A 17736-nucleotide genomic window follows, 5' to 3' on the forward strand; every position below is an offset into this window, starting at 1 on the left:
ATATGTGACACAGTATCTATCCATGGAATATATACTAAACATTAACAGGTTTTAGTAACAGCACTCTTTTTCATTAAATAGGTTGAATATATTGAGTACTTGAGTCGTAAAGTCAGTACTGAAATGGGTCTTCGGGAACAACTTGATATCATTAAAATTATTGATCCCACTGCACAGATCTCCCCTACAGACAGTGAGTTTATTATTGAACTGAACTGTCTCACAGATGAAAAACTCAAACAGGTACGTGAGGGAAAAAATACTTTATATATTTAAACAGAAAGAATCACAAATGTTAAACAATATATAAAAGGTCAGATTTCTGGGTAAATAAGCATGGATAATTAAAGTTTGCATTTCCACACTGAAAAAAATGTCTAAAAATAACAATTGGTGTTTTTAGATAGCACATTATGGTTTACTAAGTTGTATGTATATGTCATTTGACCCTTACCCCAAAGCTTTGAAGTAGGCAAGTCAGACAGTATCATCTCCATTTTAAAGATGAGGAAATTGAAGCTCAGAGACGTTGATTGGGCAAGTGCCCAAAGAGCTGGAGCTTGCATTTTTATTTGGTACCTTTCCTTTATAGTAACAGTTCTCAATTTTTTTTTGGTCTCAGGACCCTTTTACACTCTTAAAAATTTTTGAGGACCCCCCGCCCAGTAACTTTTATGTGAGTTATATCTATCAGGATTTACCATATCAGAAATTAGAACAGCTGTGTCATTATAAAAATAGTTTTTACCTCAAAGACCCCCTGAAAAGGTCTCAGAAGACCTCCAAGGGTTTGAGGACCACACTTTGAGAATTACTGCTTTATACCACAAACATGAGTCTCTGATAATGCTTTTATTTTTTGATGGTCTAGCTATGTATTAGATTTTTTTTTGGGGGGGTGGACTTCAAACACTGCCATGTTTTTCTTTGTGGTACTTTTTCTGATTTTAAAAACTCACCTCTTCCTTGGACCTGTCTGGCACATTTAGCTGTACTTACGTTGGGAGGGAAATCTGATTTGATTTTGTAGTGGATTGCTGAAAGACCATGGAGGGCCTAAATTTGAGCCACTTTTCCTGTGTGTGCTTCAAGGTGAGAAACTACATCAAGGAGCATGGGCCTCGCCAGCGGGCCACGAGAGAGCCCTGGAAGAGAAGCAGCTACAACTGTGGCAGCACCAGCGGTGTGAGCGGCGCCAGCGCCAGCAGCAGCAGTGCCAGCATGGTCAGCTCTGCCAGCAGTACTAGTTCCAGTGTGGGCAACTCCGCTTCCAACTCAAGCGCCAACATGAGCCGGGCACACAGTGACAGCAACCTGTCTACCAGTGCAGCGGAGCGGATTCGAGATTCTAAGGTAAAGTGTCCCATTGGTAAGTGCAAGGGCCTAGTGTGGTTTTGGTGGTTAGTGATGGTACTGCTGTGCCTCTACTTGGAACGCACTGAGATGCTTTCCAAACTTAGTTCTAGGGATGGTGGCTTGGTTGTTTTGGTGCATGAGCTGGATGCAGTGTTGAAAATCGCATGCCCTGAGGTAGCAGGCCATCGTTTGTTCACTTTGTTCATGACATCTGACAGTGTTGCTTTCTATGAAAGAATCAGGAAAATGATTTTTTAAAATGCTTTTATCTTTCAGGGTTTATCACCTCCCCACCATTGCCATATTTGTAAAGGGTCATGTAGAGCAGAGATGTCAAACATGCTGCACGGGCTATGGCCCATGACACTCCAGAGAGCCACCTGAACCAAAAATTAAAATATTTAACAAAATAACTAGAAATATAATAGAGCAGGTAACGTTATCATGGTTCTCTAAGTCAGTATGTGGCCTGCAGGGATCCTTACGTACCTTTGGCAGGCTCTGTTTCTATTTGAGTTTGACACCACTGGGCTAGAAGACTGGACAGTTTATTTAAATTTTTTTTCCCAATTAACAAGCATTTATTTATTCCCCCTGCCCCCCTCTCCAGTTGAGAAAGAACAACAAAACCTTTGTAACAAATAATTCAGTCAAGCAAAACAAAGTCCTGCATTGGTCATGACCAAAATTATGTGTCTCACTCTGCATTTTGAGTCTTTCACTTCTCTGGCAAGTAGTGAGTGTCATCATGGGTCCTCTGGAATTGTGGTTGGTTATTGTATTGTTCAGGGTTCTTAGGTCTTTCAAAATTGTATACAATGACAGTGTTCTTATTTCAGTTGTTTTCCTGATTCTGCTCACTTCACTCTGCATCAGTTCATTCAAATCTTCCCAGTCCGAGTAGGGGAGTGCTTGGCATGCTGGTGAAATTTGCCTTCTTCCCCCACCCCCACCCCGCCAGCTTTCCCTGCCATGTGAAGGTATGCCAGGTGCTCGGGCACAGGGAGCTCTGGGCTTGGTGCCAGGAGCTTCCTGCCTGCTTCTGTCACCTGTAGAGCTGGAAAGGGGACCTTAGAGGTCAGCGAATCAGAGGAGACTGAGGTCCAGGAAGGGGAAAGAACTTGCCCAGGGTCATGTAGCTAGGAAGTGTCTGAGGCTGAATTGGGACCCAGCTCTCCCAGCTCATTGTCACACTGCCTAGTTGCGGGATCATGGGCGAAGCATTTAACCTCACTAATGCCTGGAGCACCTACCTCATAGCACCAGGCATTGAAGAAGCTAATATATATATGTAAAGTGCTATATAAATGTCAGTGCCTGTTATTATGTTCTGCCTTACGGGCAGACAGCAGTTTTCAGGTTTGTCTGAATGCAAACTACATAGAAATACATTGTCCATTATGATCGAGAGAACTGCTGAGAATAGAATTAGTGATTCAGAGGGTTGGATTATTTCTTAAGGTTCACTGCTGAGTCAGTATTACCATGGAACATGAAATGTGGATGGTGCCCTGGCAGAACAGGCTGTCCCACACATGGCCTCCCCATTCTCCAAGAGCCTTGTCAGCTCTTTGGTCTATGTGCTTATAAACTTGTATGCTAACTGCTTGTTCCATGCCAATTTGCATAGGAGGTACTTCTTCCTGTGTGATTTCTGCCTGACAGAATTCTTTTCTTCCTCAGAGGTTGAACATTATGTATAGTTTTTCTGGTCTTAACAAACAGAAGTCATATTAATAGAGTTCTTTGATGTCTCTCAGTGGGGCTTTGGGGTCCTTGCCATGGCAACTGAGCCTCGAGCCTGGTTCATGAGCACGGAGGTGTTTCCCCAACTCTGTGGGAACCAGTAGAGAAGAGCACCATGGTCCTTGGAGGCAGGACCATAGCTAGCTTTGTAGGAGGCGAGAAGTGTCCCGATTCTTCCCCAGCCTGCATGGCCCAGCTCCAAGGTACTTATTTCCATCTGCATTTAAAAAGCCGCCTCGATGCCCACACATCTAGAGCTGTAATGGAACCAAGCCTGCCCTCACGGTGATGACCTACACTAGGCAATAAACCAAGCAGAGAAAATTGGGGAGGAAGGCAGATGTGAAGGGTGTAAAGGGGAGGATCTGTTGAGTTGCTGAGAAGAACTTAGGAGAGAGCCCCTTCAGCTAGGGGTAAAGGGAATCTGCAAAGGCCCTTGGAGCAGGGGCTGTCTGATGGGAGCCTGGGAGACAGGAACATGGGTTGGTTTAACAAGAGAAATGGGTGATTAGAACTGGGGAATCCATTGGGACCGGTGGGGAGCCGTGGTATGGAGATGGGGGAGAGCAGGACGGGAAGGGGAGACAGGCAGTAGTCTCAAAGAGTTATACAGCCTTACCTGGATCTCATGGGTGACATCAGTCATGTTCATTTGGCCTTGCTACTATTGGGCCTTAATTACAGAGAAGTTAATTTAAATGAGTTAACCAAGTCCCTTATTACTAGATAAAATCACCTACTTTACACTCTGCTTGATCTAAAGAAGGAGGGATGTATTGGTCAAATACTATTACAGCATAACCCTGGACAGCAGCTGGAAAATGACTTTTTGGTTTTGGTTTTATCCTTCCTGTCACAACCAGAAAAATAAATGAATTATATATAATATTATTATGCTGGTTTCAAGTATAATTTCAGATTTTGTCTGTCACCCACTGCTTTCACAGGGATCATAGTTTAAAGTTCTAAAAAATTGTTTTTCTAAACAAAATTGCATTCATTTTATTCTCCCAAATGTAGCTACTGCTGAATTTCCATGGTATTTCACCTGGCATTAGGTAGGACACAGGGATTCTTCTTGCCCCAGTGTATTTTTTCCATTATGGGGATTTCTTGTTGGAAACATTCCCAGGGCTCATCACAGAGCAATGAGGGTTGGGGGGGAAGGATTCCAAATGTGAATCCAAGAAATAGATCTTGAGTGACATGTTACATTTCCTAAGTTTATAAGCTTGAGAACGTCATTGACAGTTTCTTGCTAATTTTATGCCTCTTAGTTGCCCAAAAAAGAAAACCATTTTGGTCCCTTTTAAAAACAATCTCCATGTAATTACTTCAGCTTCATTTGGTTCTTTTTTTTTTTTTTAAATTCAGTTGTTCTTCAAAAGGTTCATCTTTTAACACTTCTCTTATTGGAACACCCATACACAAATTATCCTCTCATAGTTTGCAGTTTGAAAAAGATCTTATCGTGTTATATTTGTTTAACAAAAATAGCAGACTCTTTTGAATGGTCTTTTTGTTTTCTCCAAATTTTAGGAACCTTAAAAGGCATGTGCTGAGGTTTATGGATTCAGTCAATCATCTAAGGGTCTTTAAGGTTTATCTTGAGCATCTATTTTGTGACCAAAATTGAGTTCCTCTACTTTCCTCACAGATTCTTGGAAATTTATTTTTCAGATAAGGAAAACCTGGATTGTTTGATCCATTTTTCATTGGACCGTTTTAGTTTTTGATGGTGGTAAGGTAACTTTTACAGGACTAGCCAGCAGCTAGCTTTTTTTTTTTATCCCTCATTCTTTTTGGGAATTAGTTCTTTTCTTTGAGGCCAGTGTCTTTGAATGTATTGTGGCTTGTTTTTCTGTTTCTCCAGTCCCACTCATAAATAAAGTGGCACTCTTAGAGAGGCACATTGCATACCTAATAAGAGAGAGCAGTCCCTTTTAGATCCCCACACTCATGCCAAAAGTGCTTTTCATATTGAATAGTTCTCAGGGGAAGTGTTCTGTTTTGAACATACTTTGACGTCCTCTTGCAGGACATTTCATCCTTTTTTTAGTCTGGAAGCTAAAAGTTCAGCTTGAGTTATGGATGCATTAAGATCCTAAACAAGGTCGTTTATGTCTTCTTGAGTTGTTCAGCGAGGCTTGGAGAACAGAGAGTGATTTCCAGTGAAGGATCAGTCACCACCTGTGTGGTTTGCTGAGCTGAGCAGCCTGATCCTTATAATCAGAATCATCAGGTTCATCTTTTTCCATTCAAGTTTCTGCAACAGGTAGTTTGCGGTTTAAAAAAGATCTTATCCTGTTATATTTGTTTAACAAAAATAGCAAACTCTTTTGAATGTTTTTTTTTTGTTTTCTCCAAATTTTAGGAACCTTAAAAGGCATGTGCTGAGGTTTATGGATTCAGTCAATCATCTAAGGGTCTTTAAGGTTTATCTTGAGCATCTGTTTTGTGACCAAAATTGAGTTCCTCTACTTTCCTAGCTTGGGGAGTGGGGAGAGCTTCAGTTCTTGAGTTTTCACCATTTGGATGATCAGCACACTTCTATGGCATAGGAGGGATTGGAGAAATGCGCACAATGTCTCCAGAGCATAAACATTTGGGGATGAATTAGGAAGAAGAATGATATTTACCAAATGATGCCCAGCATACAACCACCAGCACTTTTTAAGGCATATTGAGACTTTTACTGCTTGACTAAACACATGTGAATGAACGTGGCCCAGCCTGTTTTGCCATGTAGCATGTAAGCTAGGTCTTTACACTGGTGACTTCTCACTATACCACTCCTTTCCCAAACTGTACTTCATTACTGCTTCATATTACATAATTTATATCACAGTTTACTTCTTACTCCATAACAGTGGGTACTAGAGAAATTCCTTATGTATTTTTTGATTCGGCATCAAAAATATATATAAAATAGCAAGAAATTTTCATGTGACAAAATGCGGATTCAGTACTCTAACCTGTATTTATTAAAACTTCTAAGCCTTGGGCTGTGGCCTCTTTACTCAAGCAATATGAGCTATAGCAGTGAAATAAGTCCCTTAGCATTCTAAATACTGGGGTTTGATCTGTAAAGTTCTTGCAGAGAGAGAAGAGTTCACCAGAACTGATACCACTTTTAAAACTTGATTTTTCCCAGAAACGTTCCAAGCAGCGGAAGTTACAGCAGAAGGCCTTCCGCAAGAGGCAGCTGAAGGAGCAGAGGCAGGCCCGCAAAGAGAGGCTTAGTGGGCTCTTCCTCAATGAAGAAGTGCTGTCTTTGAAAGTGACCGAAGAAGATCATGAAGGAGATGTTGATGTTTTAATGTAACCAGGGTGAATTTGGCCGTGGGGTTTCTAAGCCTTAACATTATCCTCAGAGTTTATGTGGATTTTTTGTTTTTAACCAAAATTTTGATTAGAGCTGTGCTGATGAATTAGGTAAATGTTTGACTCCTCAACTTAAGTGTAGTAATGAAAGTGGCTTTTTGCAAAAAGACAAAACGCTTTTCCAAGTTAGAAGACTTCACAAGTTGGTTTGTAGTTAAATCCATTAATGTTGATGTTTAGATTTAAAATCACTCTGCAAGGTAGATGATTCTCTTTGTGGTAGTACCAGTTGAGTTTTTCCAAAGGGTTGCTGTTTCTGTGTTTGATGCCCAGCTGGTGGTTTTGTGGTGTTGGGGGCAAGAAGGCAGGGCTGCAGGTGAAGGGACCGTTTGTATATTTTTAGGGAGTATTGTCTTGTGTCTTCACCTGTTATTTATTCACAAAATCATAGATATAAGATTAGAACCTACTTTTCTTCTCCTTTCTATTCTTTGTGAAGTCAAAATCCCATTGGAATTGGAGCCTGATGATTGTAGGGGAATAGCTGTGCATGCAATCACAGAGCGGGGAGCCTAACGTCATACTGAATAGTCATTGGGTGAGAAAGCTTTGAAAGGGGGAATTGCTTTCTGACGTTTTCTGGACCTTTAGTGTCTAGAATCATTTTTTTCTCTAAGGCTTATTTTTCTTTTCAATTTGACCTAATCTTTGATTTCCTTTAGCCCAACTTGAGCCTTTAAGTTTGAGTAATGGTTTCTGGCTTGCTAAGAGACTCATGTACAAAATTCCCTGGTGATAATCCTGGAAACTCTTCTGGACTTCTGTGTGAAACATTTTATAGTACATAAAAACTTTGAATCATGGGAGTTTTCCATAAGAACCATAATTTAAAGTGTCTGCCATGAACGTGAACTAGGTACATGTTAATATTCACTAGTTTATCACTACCTTGTAAGATAGTGTGAAATGAGGGCATTCTTTAAAGTATTTTCATAGTAGTATGTTTGAATGAGTATTAGAAATACTAAAAATTTTAAGTAGCTTAAGACAGTCTTTGACTCTTTCTGTAGGGAAGTTTATGATGGGGACTATTGGTGTTGACAGTTGATGGGCTGCTCTTTAAAATTGTTTGATGGTTACATTCTTGGAGGTAAGATATTTTTGGGTGATTATAGCTTCATAAAAGCAACCAGTCAGAGTAGTCATGCTGTAGAGTCCACATTCTTCTCCAGTATTTTACTTTTCTGTATTTTGTTCTAAAAGTAGGTAATTTATTGAGGAGAGACGTGCTCTAAATTCCTACTTTGATGTCTTGGGGTGACTTTATTTTTATTTCACTTTGATACCTAAAGGGTTAAATAAGGAAAGAAGAAGGGAAAGAAAAATGACAAATGAAAAAGAACTAGTGTAGCTTTTGTGACACATGGTCAGAACATTGAAAATGCTACCACGTGACTCTTTTGTAAGTATATTGTAAAAGACCGCATTCATAAGAGATACCATTGTTTTCTCACAGTAGTTCTGCTTCTCTTCTTCTCTTCCTACTTTTTACACCCTCAGATGGCTCTATTCCTTCAGAAGCAAGAAGGCTAGACACTAGAATCCTCCAAGAGAGGGTAGGCAAAGCCATATGACTCTAGGCCACGAGTGCTAAACTCAAACAGAAACAGATCCCTGAGACTCCATATTGATTTAAAAACAGCAAAATAACCTTATCTATGTTGTGTTGTAAGATTTTATTTGTTTTGTTAAACATTTCCTAATTATATTTTAATCTAGATCAGCCCGTGGCATTAAGTTTGACACCTCTACTCTAGATAATTTAAGTAAAAGGAACAGATTTCTTACAGCCAAGCCATGAAAAAAGTTCAAGCCAAGAAAGAAGTTCAAGGAAATAATTGGCTGGTCTGTGGAGCTGTTTTTCAAGGAAAACAGGACAGCTAGTTTTTGGTTTGAAAAAATATCATTTGTCCCTCAGATAAATAGAAATTTATCCAAATGTGGATTCAGATGAACTTTATTTGCATTTCATTTCTTTTGACAACGAAAGTGTTTCTGATTCAGTGATAACCTTCAAGATTCATCTGTCAGACTCCATAGTGTCCTGTCTTGGCTGATGTCTTATATCGTACCCATGTGGGCATGTTGGATAACAGATACTTGAGAATTTGTGTTTTCCCCTTAGTCGGATACCTTTTCCCCATTCAGTGATATTGCTCCGCAGTTTCACCTCACTTTGGTGGATCTGTGATCTTATCAGTGTGCATGCTCCCTGCAGCATTGCAGGGAGTACCCCATCCTGTGTGGCTCTTGTCCATCCTGTGGTTCTTGTCTATCCTGTGTGGTTCTTCTCCGTGCTTTCCTGTAACTCCTACACTAGGGCTTCACCCAGTGCTGGGACCCTTCCTCAAGATCTTGTGATACAGAGAGGATTGGGGATACCAGAGGAGTGAGTTAGTAACCATCGGTTATCCCTTTCTTTATATAAAACTAGCCCATCCCCTTCATAGTAACTTTCCTTAAACTGTCTAATATTGCAATTGCAACTGACTGCACATGTCACTTTATGCTATTATTGTTTTCCATTTCTTAACAGAAAGGAAGCATGTTGTAACATTAGTTGTGTGAAACCAATATTAGTTGTATTTGATTTGAATTCTTGTCTTCATTTCCAATAGATAATCACTGTGTGTATATTCTTTGATTCTGCTGTCTTTGCTTTGTGTCACTTCAAACAAATCGTAGATTTCACTGGTATCCTTTATACCACTTTTCCTGCATAGTGTCTCTTTGGTAATCTGTGGTAGCCTATTCACATGTACCTTTCCATTGTTGACCCTTAACTTGACATCTTAAGAGATTGGGATATTCCATGACTTGGAGCCATACTATATCGCAAGAGGAATAATGATGCCAAAAATATGGACCTTTGTTTTAGGGTGAAATTTGGGGTCATTAAAAGCCCTGCACACTTACCCAAAGGCAATCCAGTCAGCCCTCTTGTTCCTACTCAACTCTAGGCTCAGGTCATCGTAGATCCACAGTGTCTGTCAAAAATAGAGGGGTTTCCATTTCAGCTGCATGCTGTAGTCTAAACAATACATTCTCTATTCGTTTTTTTAAAATCTTTTAAAAATATTGACATACTTGTTTTAACAGAGTGGTCACTTTGAAATAAATACCCCCTTCATACTACCTTTTCTTAAATCGTCTAATATTGCAATTGCAATTGACTGCACATGTCACTTTATGCTCTTAGAGAGTAAAGAAGCTTGTTTTAATATTAGTGGCGTGAAATTATGTTAGCTGTGTGAAACTACTATTAGTCCTGTGAAACCAACATGTCATTGTATTTGATTTGAACTCTTGTTACATTATTGTAGTCGTGTATGATCTTTTGGTTCTTTCTTTGCTCTGCATCAGTTCATACAATTCTTCCCATGTTTCTCTGAACTCTTCATATTGTTTTCAACAGCATAATAGCAGGCCATTGCATTCATATGCACAAGTCTATTCTACCATTCCTCACTTGTTGGGCATGTGATTTCCCCCCCCTTCCCCCTTTCCTACTACAAAAAATGCTACTCTGCTATTTTGGTACATAGAGGACTTTGCTTCCTGTCATTGACCTCCATCAAGTATGAGTAGTATGACTAGATTAAAGGATATGGACAGTTTAGTAACATTTCTAAACATGATTTCAAATTGTTTTCTGGAATGGTTGAACCAGTTTATAGTTCCACCAACTGTGTATTGGTATACCTGTCTCCCACATTGTCCTCCAACATTGACTATTTTCATCATTTAAAATATTTGCCAATATGCCTCAGTATTTTTGCATTTCTCTTGTTAATGATTTAGAGCATTAGTATTCTCCTTTTTCTGCTAGTCTCACATGACTGAGAGCCATTTTATATTTTTCCTTATTTCCTGGGTCACTGTGGGTAGATGATTGATCACTCTGTGGCCAGCCTACATACAGGTGATGAACACATCAGTTGGAGCTATTCCTTACAGAGTAGCCATAGCCCCCTGGGACTGGGCTGTGCAGCCCTAGCCTTGGAGAGCCTAGAGTCACCATCCTGGCCATGATAAGACAACAGAAATGAAGCAGTTTCTCCTGGTGTGTTTAAAAAAAAAGGTAGAAATCAAATTAGTCATTTAGGTATATAACAAAAATGAAACTTGTCATTTCTGCAGAGATCATTCATTGAATGATTTGAATTTTTTAATTACAATATTGAATTTATTAATTACAGATTTGATGAATGTTTACAGATGTAGCAGAACAGTTTATAAATGACTCTGCATTTCAGCCTTTTTTTTTTCTCTTCTTCCCTTCCAAGGGTTTCAAGTGTCTGACCTGTGGGAAAATAATGGCTAGAGAGTGAGTCTTCAAAGCAGGTGAACCTGAGTTCAAGTTGTCTCCTCTTTAGCCTAGTTGTGTGACACCTCTCATTGCCCCAGGAAAATCTCTAAGGTGGCCCATTGTCTAGGTCGGAGGTGTAGTCTGCATGGGTAGAAGTACAGTCCCTACTGTGGGAACTTCCCAGAACCAATGAAATCGCAGGTCCTGATTGAGGTGACACCGCCCAACTTTCAGTTCAACAAAATTGGCTTCGTAGAGAGAATTCATTAGAAAGAAATTGAATGTCTAGTGAGAGATCACTTGATCTGCTGTCTCAACTAGTGTTTAAGTTGAGTGCCATCTTTCTTGCCAATGAAATAAAACTTGGTCAGATTCCATAAAATACAACAGTTCTTTGACCAAGCCTGCAATTCCTTCAAATAAAGTCAAAATTGCAAAACAAATCCCCAGAGACTGATATTTCTGATTCCTCACAGATTTGATGCAGATATTATTTTAATCTGCCTCTTAAAATTGTAAAAATCTCCTCTTGAAAGAATAACCAATTAAGCCCCAATTTACTCTTTTTTGGAATAGTTTTGATTCTCAGATTAAGTTCATGACATGTCTCCATATTGATGACTCAATGTGCATCTGAGTTCAGAAACAGTAGGGAAAGCTTCTTTGCAGACCGTATGTGGAAGATATTCCTGCACCATGTTTGTAGTTACTTACATGTAATTAAGGCCCACCTCAGGCTTCTTGCTTCTTTCACTTTCCCTCTTATGTATTTGTTGTTGATATATGTACTTTGTTCTACTGCTTCTGCTTGTTTCATTTCACATTATTTCATAAAGGCCTCTCCAGATTTCTTTGTATTCCTCAAACTTGCCCATCTTAATTACATTATATTAATGTACCACAATTATGTCACCATTTCCCTATTGTTTAGACATTTAGGTTCCTTCCAGGTTTTTTGCAAGTATATTTAATGCCGCTATGAAAATCAAAGGCATTTTCAAGTCATGATTATGTTTTGTAGCTTGTACTGGCTGGATGGCTCTCCAGAAAGGTTTTATGGGCTTACATTTCTGCCAGCAATGAATGAGTTGTTTCACAGCAACCCCTGTTGCTTTTAGTTATTTTTGCTAGTTTGCTAGGTGTGGGGTGATACCTCAAAGTTGGTTTCATTTGGTATTTCTTTTATTATTAGTGAGGTTAACATTTTTCAAGTGGCTAGTAACTTGTTTTTATTTTGAAAATTGTATCCTTTAGCCATTTATCCATTGTGGATAGAGGGGGAGGGGTTTGAGGTAGTTACCACTGTGATTTTTTAAATAGCTCCTTATATGTAGATATCAATCTTTATCTGTCATATTTGTCCTTAAATATTTTCCCCAGTCTATTCTTTTTTTAAAAGTTACGTTGAGTTTTATTGTACATAAAATTTTTGTCTTAATGTCGTCAAGCATGTCAGTTTTGTTGTCTTCTATTTGAATGGGCAAAGATAATCCATCCCCCTTCTACAATTTAGATGAACACTTTATTACATTTTCATGTTTAAGTTCATCTTTCAGCTGGAATTGACTGGGATATAGTGTGTAAAATGTGAGTCTCAATCTCTTTCCTGCCAAATTGCCAACCAGTTTTCCCAAGTTAAGTAATGAATTCTGTGCTCAGTCTCTTTCTTGTCTATCAGTTCACCAAACATTGGTCTTTTGTAGATGTTTGGCTGGATATCTGGTGTATCTAGTCTATTCCATTGATAGATTTCTCCATTCCCTGTACAGTACCAGATTGTTCACTAATAACCACTTGGATAATTTGTTTTAAAGTTGGGCAGGGCAAGACCACCTTCGTCAGCTTATTTTCTTTAGTGTGCCCTTTGGCAGTTTTGCTTCCTCTTTTCCATACAGATTGTTTTGCCTTGTTCTGTAAAGAAGCCCTTGACATTTTGATTTGTATTGCATTAAATAGGTAAGTTAATTTGGGGTGAATGGTCATTTTTACTATATTAGATTGTACCTTATACCAGGCTTGTCCAAATTTGAAAAAAATGTGATTGTTTTTTGACCAGGGGAGAATAAGTACACATTATGTTAGGTGACAAATTAGATCTAAATTTAGAAATGCTTTTTAAATCTCAGATCAAATTAAACTATATTGATTCTACTATTTCAGTATTTAAATTGTACAAGTTTAATTATTACCCATCAAAGCCTCTGGAGCTAGGTAAGAAATTAAGTAGATGACTCTCTTCTTTTTCTGTCCCAGACTTGCCTTTCTCATTTTCATAGCAGCTAAGAACAAACAATATAGTTTGGACTCATGCAGGCATGCCACATGGTCTGTTGAGTGATAGTCTGAATGCTTTAAAAATACTTTTTTCCTTTTTTTAACACCATCATCTTTAGCACATTTTTCTTTTAGATTTTTTTGGCAGGTCACTTTAATTTACAGTGTGATATCTAGAATCAGCACATTCACACTGCATTGTTGATAGTTGTAGAGTTTTTTAAAGTCTTTTTTGATTATATCTCTAAAACTAAATTATTTTAATGAGTAAGAGAAGCAACTGAGAGGTACAGCAACTTTACTAACCTAGGCATTGCTGTCATCCTTGGGCCTGGGCCATAAGTGCTTCATTTAAAACAATTTCAGATCACTCTTAGCTTTTACTTCCTTTGGAAATAATTTCCCTACTAAAAAGGCTTCAAAGGAACATTGACAATTGGGTTTCAGCTGGATTGTAGAGAAATCGACAGCTCTGAAGTCCAGCTGTTCAGGAAGAGGGCAGAGCAGGTGCTTGGCTCCCTTTCCTCTTTTAGGTACCTGTTCTAAAGTGCTTTTCGGCTTCTCAGCACCATTATTAAATTAAAGCTTTTAAAATACTTCTAAATGAAGTTCTTACTAAGCACAGTAAGCAAACCAGTTTGGTCTTCACTGGGTTCAATAGTGAGAGTTTGTGATTTGGTATAAAAAGTATTTTTCTATCATTGTGATGAGTAGAACCTTTGGAGATGGAAGTACAGGGCTGTGTGTGGCTGGGGCTCTGCTCTAGCTGTGGATGTGCATCTTAACTATAGAAACAGAGAAAGAATTCCTTAAGTTTGTTTTGAGGCTTCATCTGGATGGCTTGAACTGAGCTGGAAGCCAGAACCCTTCCCATGCATGGGGCTGCTTATTTCTCAAGTAGTACTTGATCCATTAAGCTTCTTAAGGTGACAGCTTGGTGTTTGGTTATTTGCCTGAAGGTTTTAGAAAGATGGTGGCAAATTCCCATTACTGACATTGTTTGGATTCATTTTGATAGTTCAGATAGTCCACTATTTCCCATTCTGAGGCTTTGTGTGTCTGGAATTCGGTAACTGTGCTGTCAAAATCAATGAAGGAAATGAAAACAGATTTAAAACATTTCATAGGTGGTTAAATTTCAAATCAGCATTTTTTTTTTTCATTTTCAAAGGTCAGTAGTTAATACAGCCCAAGATCAGAACCAAAACAAGAATAAAATTGGCTGGTGTGAGTAATTTTCAAGTTCTCTGAATTACTGTAGAAGATGGTTGAATCAGGATTTCCCCCTGATCTCTGGTCACTGTATTCTTACACTATAATATTACATTACAATGCACTTTTGTGTACATACATCTGTTTTCTGTATATTCTGTACCTACCACAATGTATATAAAAGCCTTTTTCTGAAGTGAAGGAATTGATAATAGCTGCAATATTCATAGTTTTTGTTGAGGCCCTTGTATTTAAAAATTGTCATACAGTTGAGAATGAACACATACGGGTTGCAGTTAAAGCTGACAACATGGCAGAGGTGTCTGTTGAAACTGTATATACAAATGAAGTGTTTGGATTGTGAGGCCTTCATGCAGAGATACCATTGATCAGTCATGTTTACATATCGGATTTAGACACATCCCACATTTGCTTCATTCTTGCTCTTGCCTAATCTTCCCCTTCTTACCCCACCCAAGAATCTTGACTTACTGTCCCGGAAGGAACATAACAATGGTGCTACCTACCATGGTGCAGTTGATAAATCAGCACACTGTACACATGGATTGCATGGAATGGCATTTTGATGCTTCTTCCCTTGCCCTATTTCCTACCCCTCTACACGCCCCCCCCACACAGATTTTCTTTAGTCCCTGTAAGCTTTTTTGTGGATGTCATTTTCCAGGGTTCATTCATTGGTTATACCAAAATTTGCCCACAGATATCAGATACTTCCTGATACTTTATGGGCATCATAATTAAGTGCATTTTTTGTCATTTACAAAAAGCTAATATAAAACCAGCTTAGAAGGTTTGCATAGCATCTGTAACATAGTATTTTTTTATTCTTTCTCACTTCAAATATTGCCTTTCACAGATTTTTCTATAAAAACTAATAATTATAAACAGAATGTTTCCATTACCGATCAAATTGAAGATTATCATTGAACCATGGTTAAGAAATATCCAGAGATGAAGACTTCAGTTAGATCTTTAGGAATATCTCTGCCACTAATGGGAGGGTTACAGTGGAGAATAAGGGTAGCCTTTATCTCTTCCCCACCCACACCCGCCCTCATGGAAAAGCTGTAGGATTGTATAGAAGGAAATTGACCAATCTATTTCCGATTGCTTTGGGGAAGAAAAAGTGGGGTTGGGAGAAGCGGCAATTTTTTTTTTGTCAAAGATACAAGGTTCAAGAAAATAATTCATGTTTTTCATGAAAATCTAATTCATGCTTTGTCTGTAGTCTTAGATTTTAAACAATGTAGCTTAGAACATGTGGTACATATATATGTGTGTATATGTGTGTGTGTGTGTGTGTGTGTGTATATATATATATATATATATATATATATATATATATACACACATACACACACGCACATATACATATATATGCTTATGCTCCTACTTTTGGTCATGTAAAGCTTTGGATGGGATGCAAAACCACTTATCATAGTTTAAAAGTGAGCATTAGTGATCGAGAAATTGAGGACTTGGGGGTTATATGAAAGGAAAATTGTTGGCTTAAACATGAAAAGCTACTATTCAATTTGGGAACTTGGGCAGTTTAACACAGCTGGGTGAATAGCTTTCTCAAGTCTTAGCAGTTTCATTTGGCTGAGGGATGATAACTAATGATTGAATAGGTGGGAAATTCCCTATCTTCATTAATCTAGCTTAGGAATTTCTAGTTCTCTCCCCTGTCCATTGCCACTTAACTTTTTCTTATTAGCCTATTTCTCCTTCTCTTTGACAGGAAAGTTATAAGTAACGTAAATGTTCACATAGGGAAGGAAAAAAAATCCATTTTACATTGATATATTACTGTGGTATCAGAAAACCCATTGGCAGTGATGTGAACTATACAGACCCACCCTCCATAAAGTGTTTATGGCACATTGTGCAGCATTGGCACATTGCTAGGGGCAGAGAAGCCCTTCCCGTCATGCTTTGATGGGTACGTTTTACTTCATTTTTGGGGGTTTAATGGGAAATGTAGGCGATGTGTTTGAGCGTATGTGAAAATGCGTGTGTATTCCTCTCTATATGTGTGTGTGATCTTAGAATTTTAGTAGGTTGAAAGAGAATAAAGCCGGCTCTGAATTTTTTCCAGTGAGTAAAATTCATCTTCTGAATCTCTTGTCATTTATGTTGATTTTAGCAGTCGGAATCCAAGAGAATTCATTTTAAATAAATATGTAGTGTTTATTGTTCCCTTTCATTTTAAATTAAGCTCTTAAAGCTTACTTAATCATTGTGCATTTGACTATCACTGATAGAGTAATTGTTTATACTATTATTGTATGATAGGCCATAAACTACTGATGGTGTTAGCTTGAACACGTTTTTGCTGAGCTCAGTAAGCGTTTTTGAGCTAAAAGAAGCCTGTGTCTGTTTTTCTCCTTCCATTTGAGCCATGGAGAATAAAAAACATGGGGTTGGGGGGAGAGGAGGGAAGGAACTACTGACAAGGAGTAGGACAAAACCAGAAATTATCTAACAATCCCAGGACCTAAATAATCTGAGCCGGTTTGGGCCAGAATAATCAGTAAACATTGTTGAGCACCTACTGTATACAAGTGCACTTTGCTAGCCATTTTAAGGAATTCAAAGAAACATAAAACATAGTCCCTGTCCTCAAGTTTTTCTAAAAATAAATCATAAGAAATTCAAATTTCCAAATATGTGACTATATCGAGATTATTATTTTTTAAAAAAGAAACCTACCAGAACATAGATAAAATTAATTTTAGATTTCAAAGGTATATTAGAGTTGATCTTATTCAACCCCCTCATTTTATAGATGAGGACGTTGGGATGAAGTGAGTGAAGGACCCATATAGCCAGTTAGTGTCAGAGCCAGGATTCGCACCTTGGTCTTCTAACTCCTGGTCTGATGCTCTTTCCACTCTGGCATGTGTTGTCTCCTTCTCTATGGGTAAGCTGGCATGGGAACTGCTACATTCTTTGGAATATGTGTTTCTGGGGGTGGCAAATCTTTATCTTTTTGAGGAAGGATTTGGTTTTGGGAACTAGTCAAAAATTATCTGGAGGCAAGGCTAGGTAATCAAGCTGGGATTTAGGGTTTTGTTTCCAGAATGTTCCCAAAGAGTACAAAGAAGGTGAGCAGAGATAGTGGCTTCATTGTAATAATTGTCCAGCTTCTCAATGTCACCACCTTTTAGAGACCAGTGCTTACTTCTGTTGAGGTATACTTTCCCACATGTCTTTGTGAGAAAGTAATGTCTTGTTTAACCTTGTAAGGAGGAAGAATGGCTCAGATTATGTGAATAAATAAATTGGGGTGAAATTTATACAAAGTCATCTACAAACTCCTAGAGTACTATAGAAATAGGAGACATTCCTTGGAGTTTGGCAAGAGGAAGTTTTGGGGCAGAGAAAACTGGATTTTATGCCAGGTCATAGTTATGAGACTCCTTCCAGGAGGT

At 38.5% G+C, this 17736-nt stretch overlaps 1 protein-coding gene across 1 annotated transcript in view; it reads left to right on the plus strand.

Annotated features, from left to right (window-relative positions):
• FAM199X (family with sequence similarity 199, X-linked) overlaps positions 1 to 16500 on the plus strand; it is a 47774-nt gene extending 31274 nt beyond the window's left edge. The window contains exons 4-6 of the mRNA XM_020975106.2: positions 82 to 243; positions 1093 to 1353; positions 6257 to 16500. Coding sequence (XP_020830765.1) covers positions 82 to 243; positions 1093 to 1353; positions 6257 to 6427 — 594 coding nt within the window. The 3' untranslated portion in view covers positions 6428 to 16500. The remainder of the gene's footprint in view (positions 1 to 81; positions 244 to 1092; positions 1354 to 6256) is intronic.
• The last annotated feature ends 1236 nt before the right edge of the window (positions 16501 to 17736 follow it).

Source organism: Phascolarctos cinereus, unplaced genomic scaffold (assembly GCF_003287225.1).
Source record: "Phascolarctos cinereus isolate Bilbo 61053 unplaced genomic scaffold, phaCin_HiC Scaffold_8;HRSCAF=390, whole genome shotgun sequence".
In the NCBI taxonomy this organism is placed as follows: Eukaryota; Metazoa; Chordata; class Mammalia; order Diprotodontia; family Phascolarctidae; genus Phascolarctos; species Phascolarctos cinereus.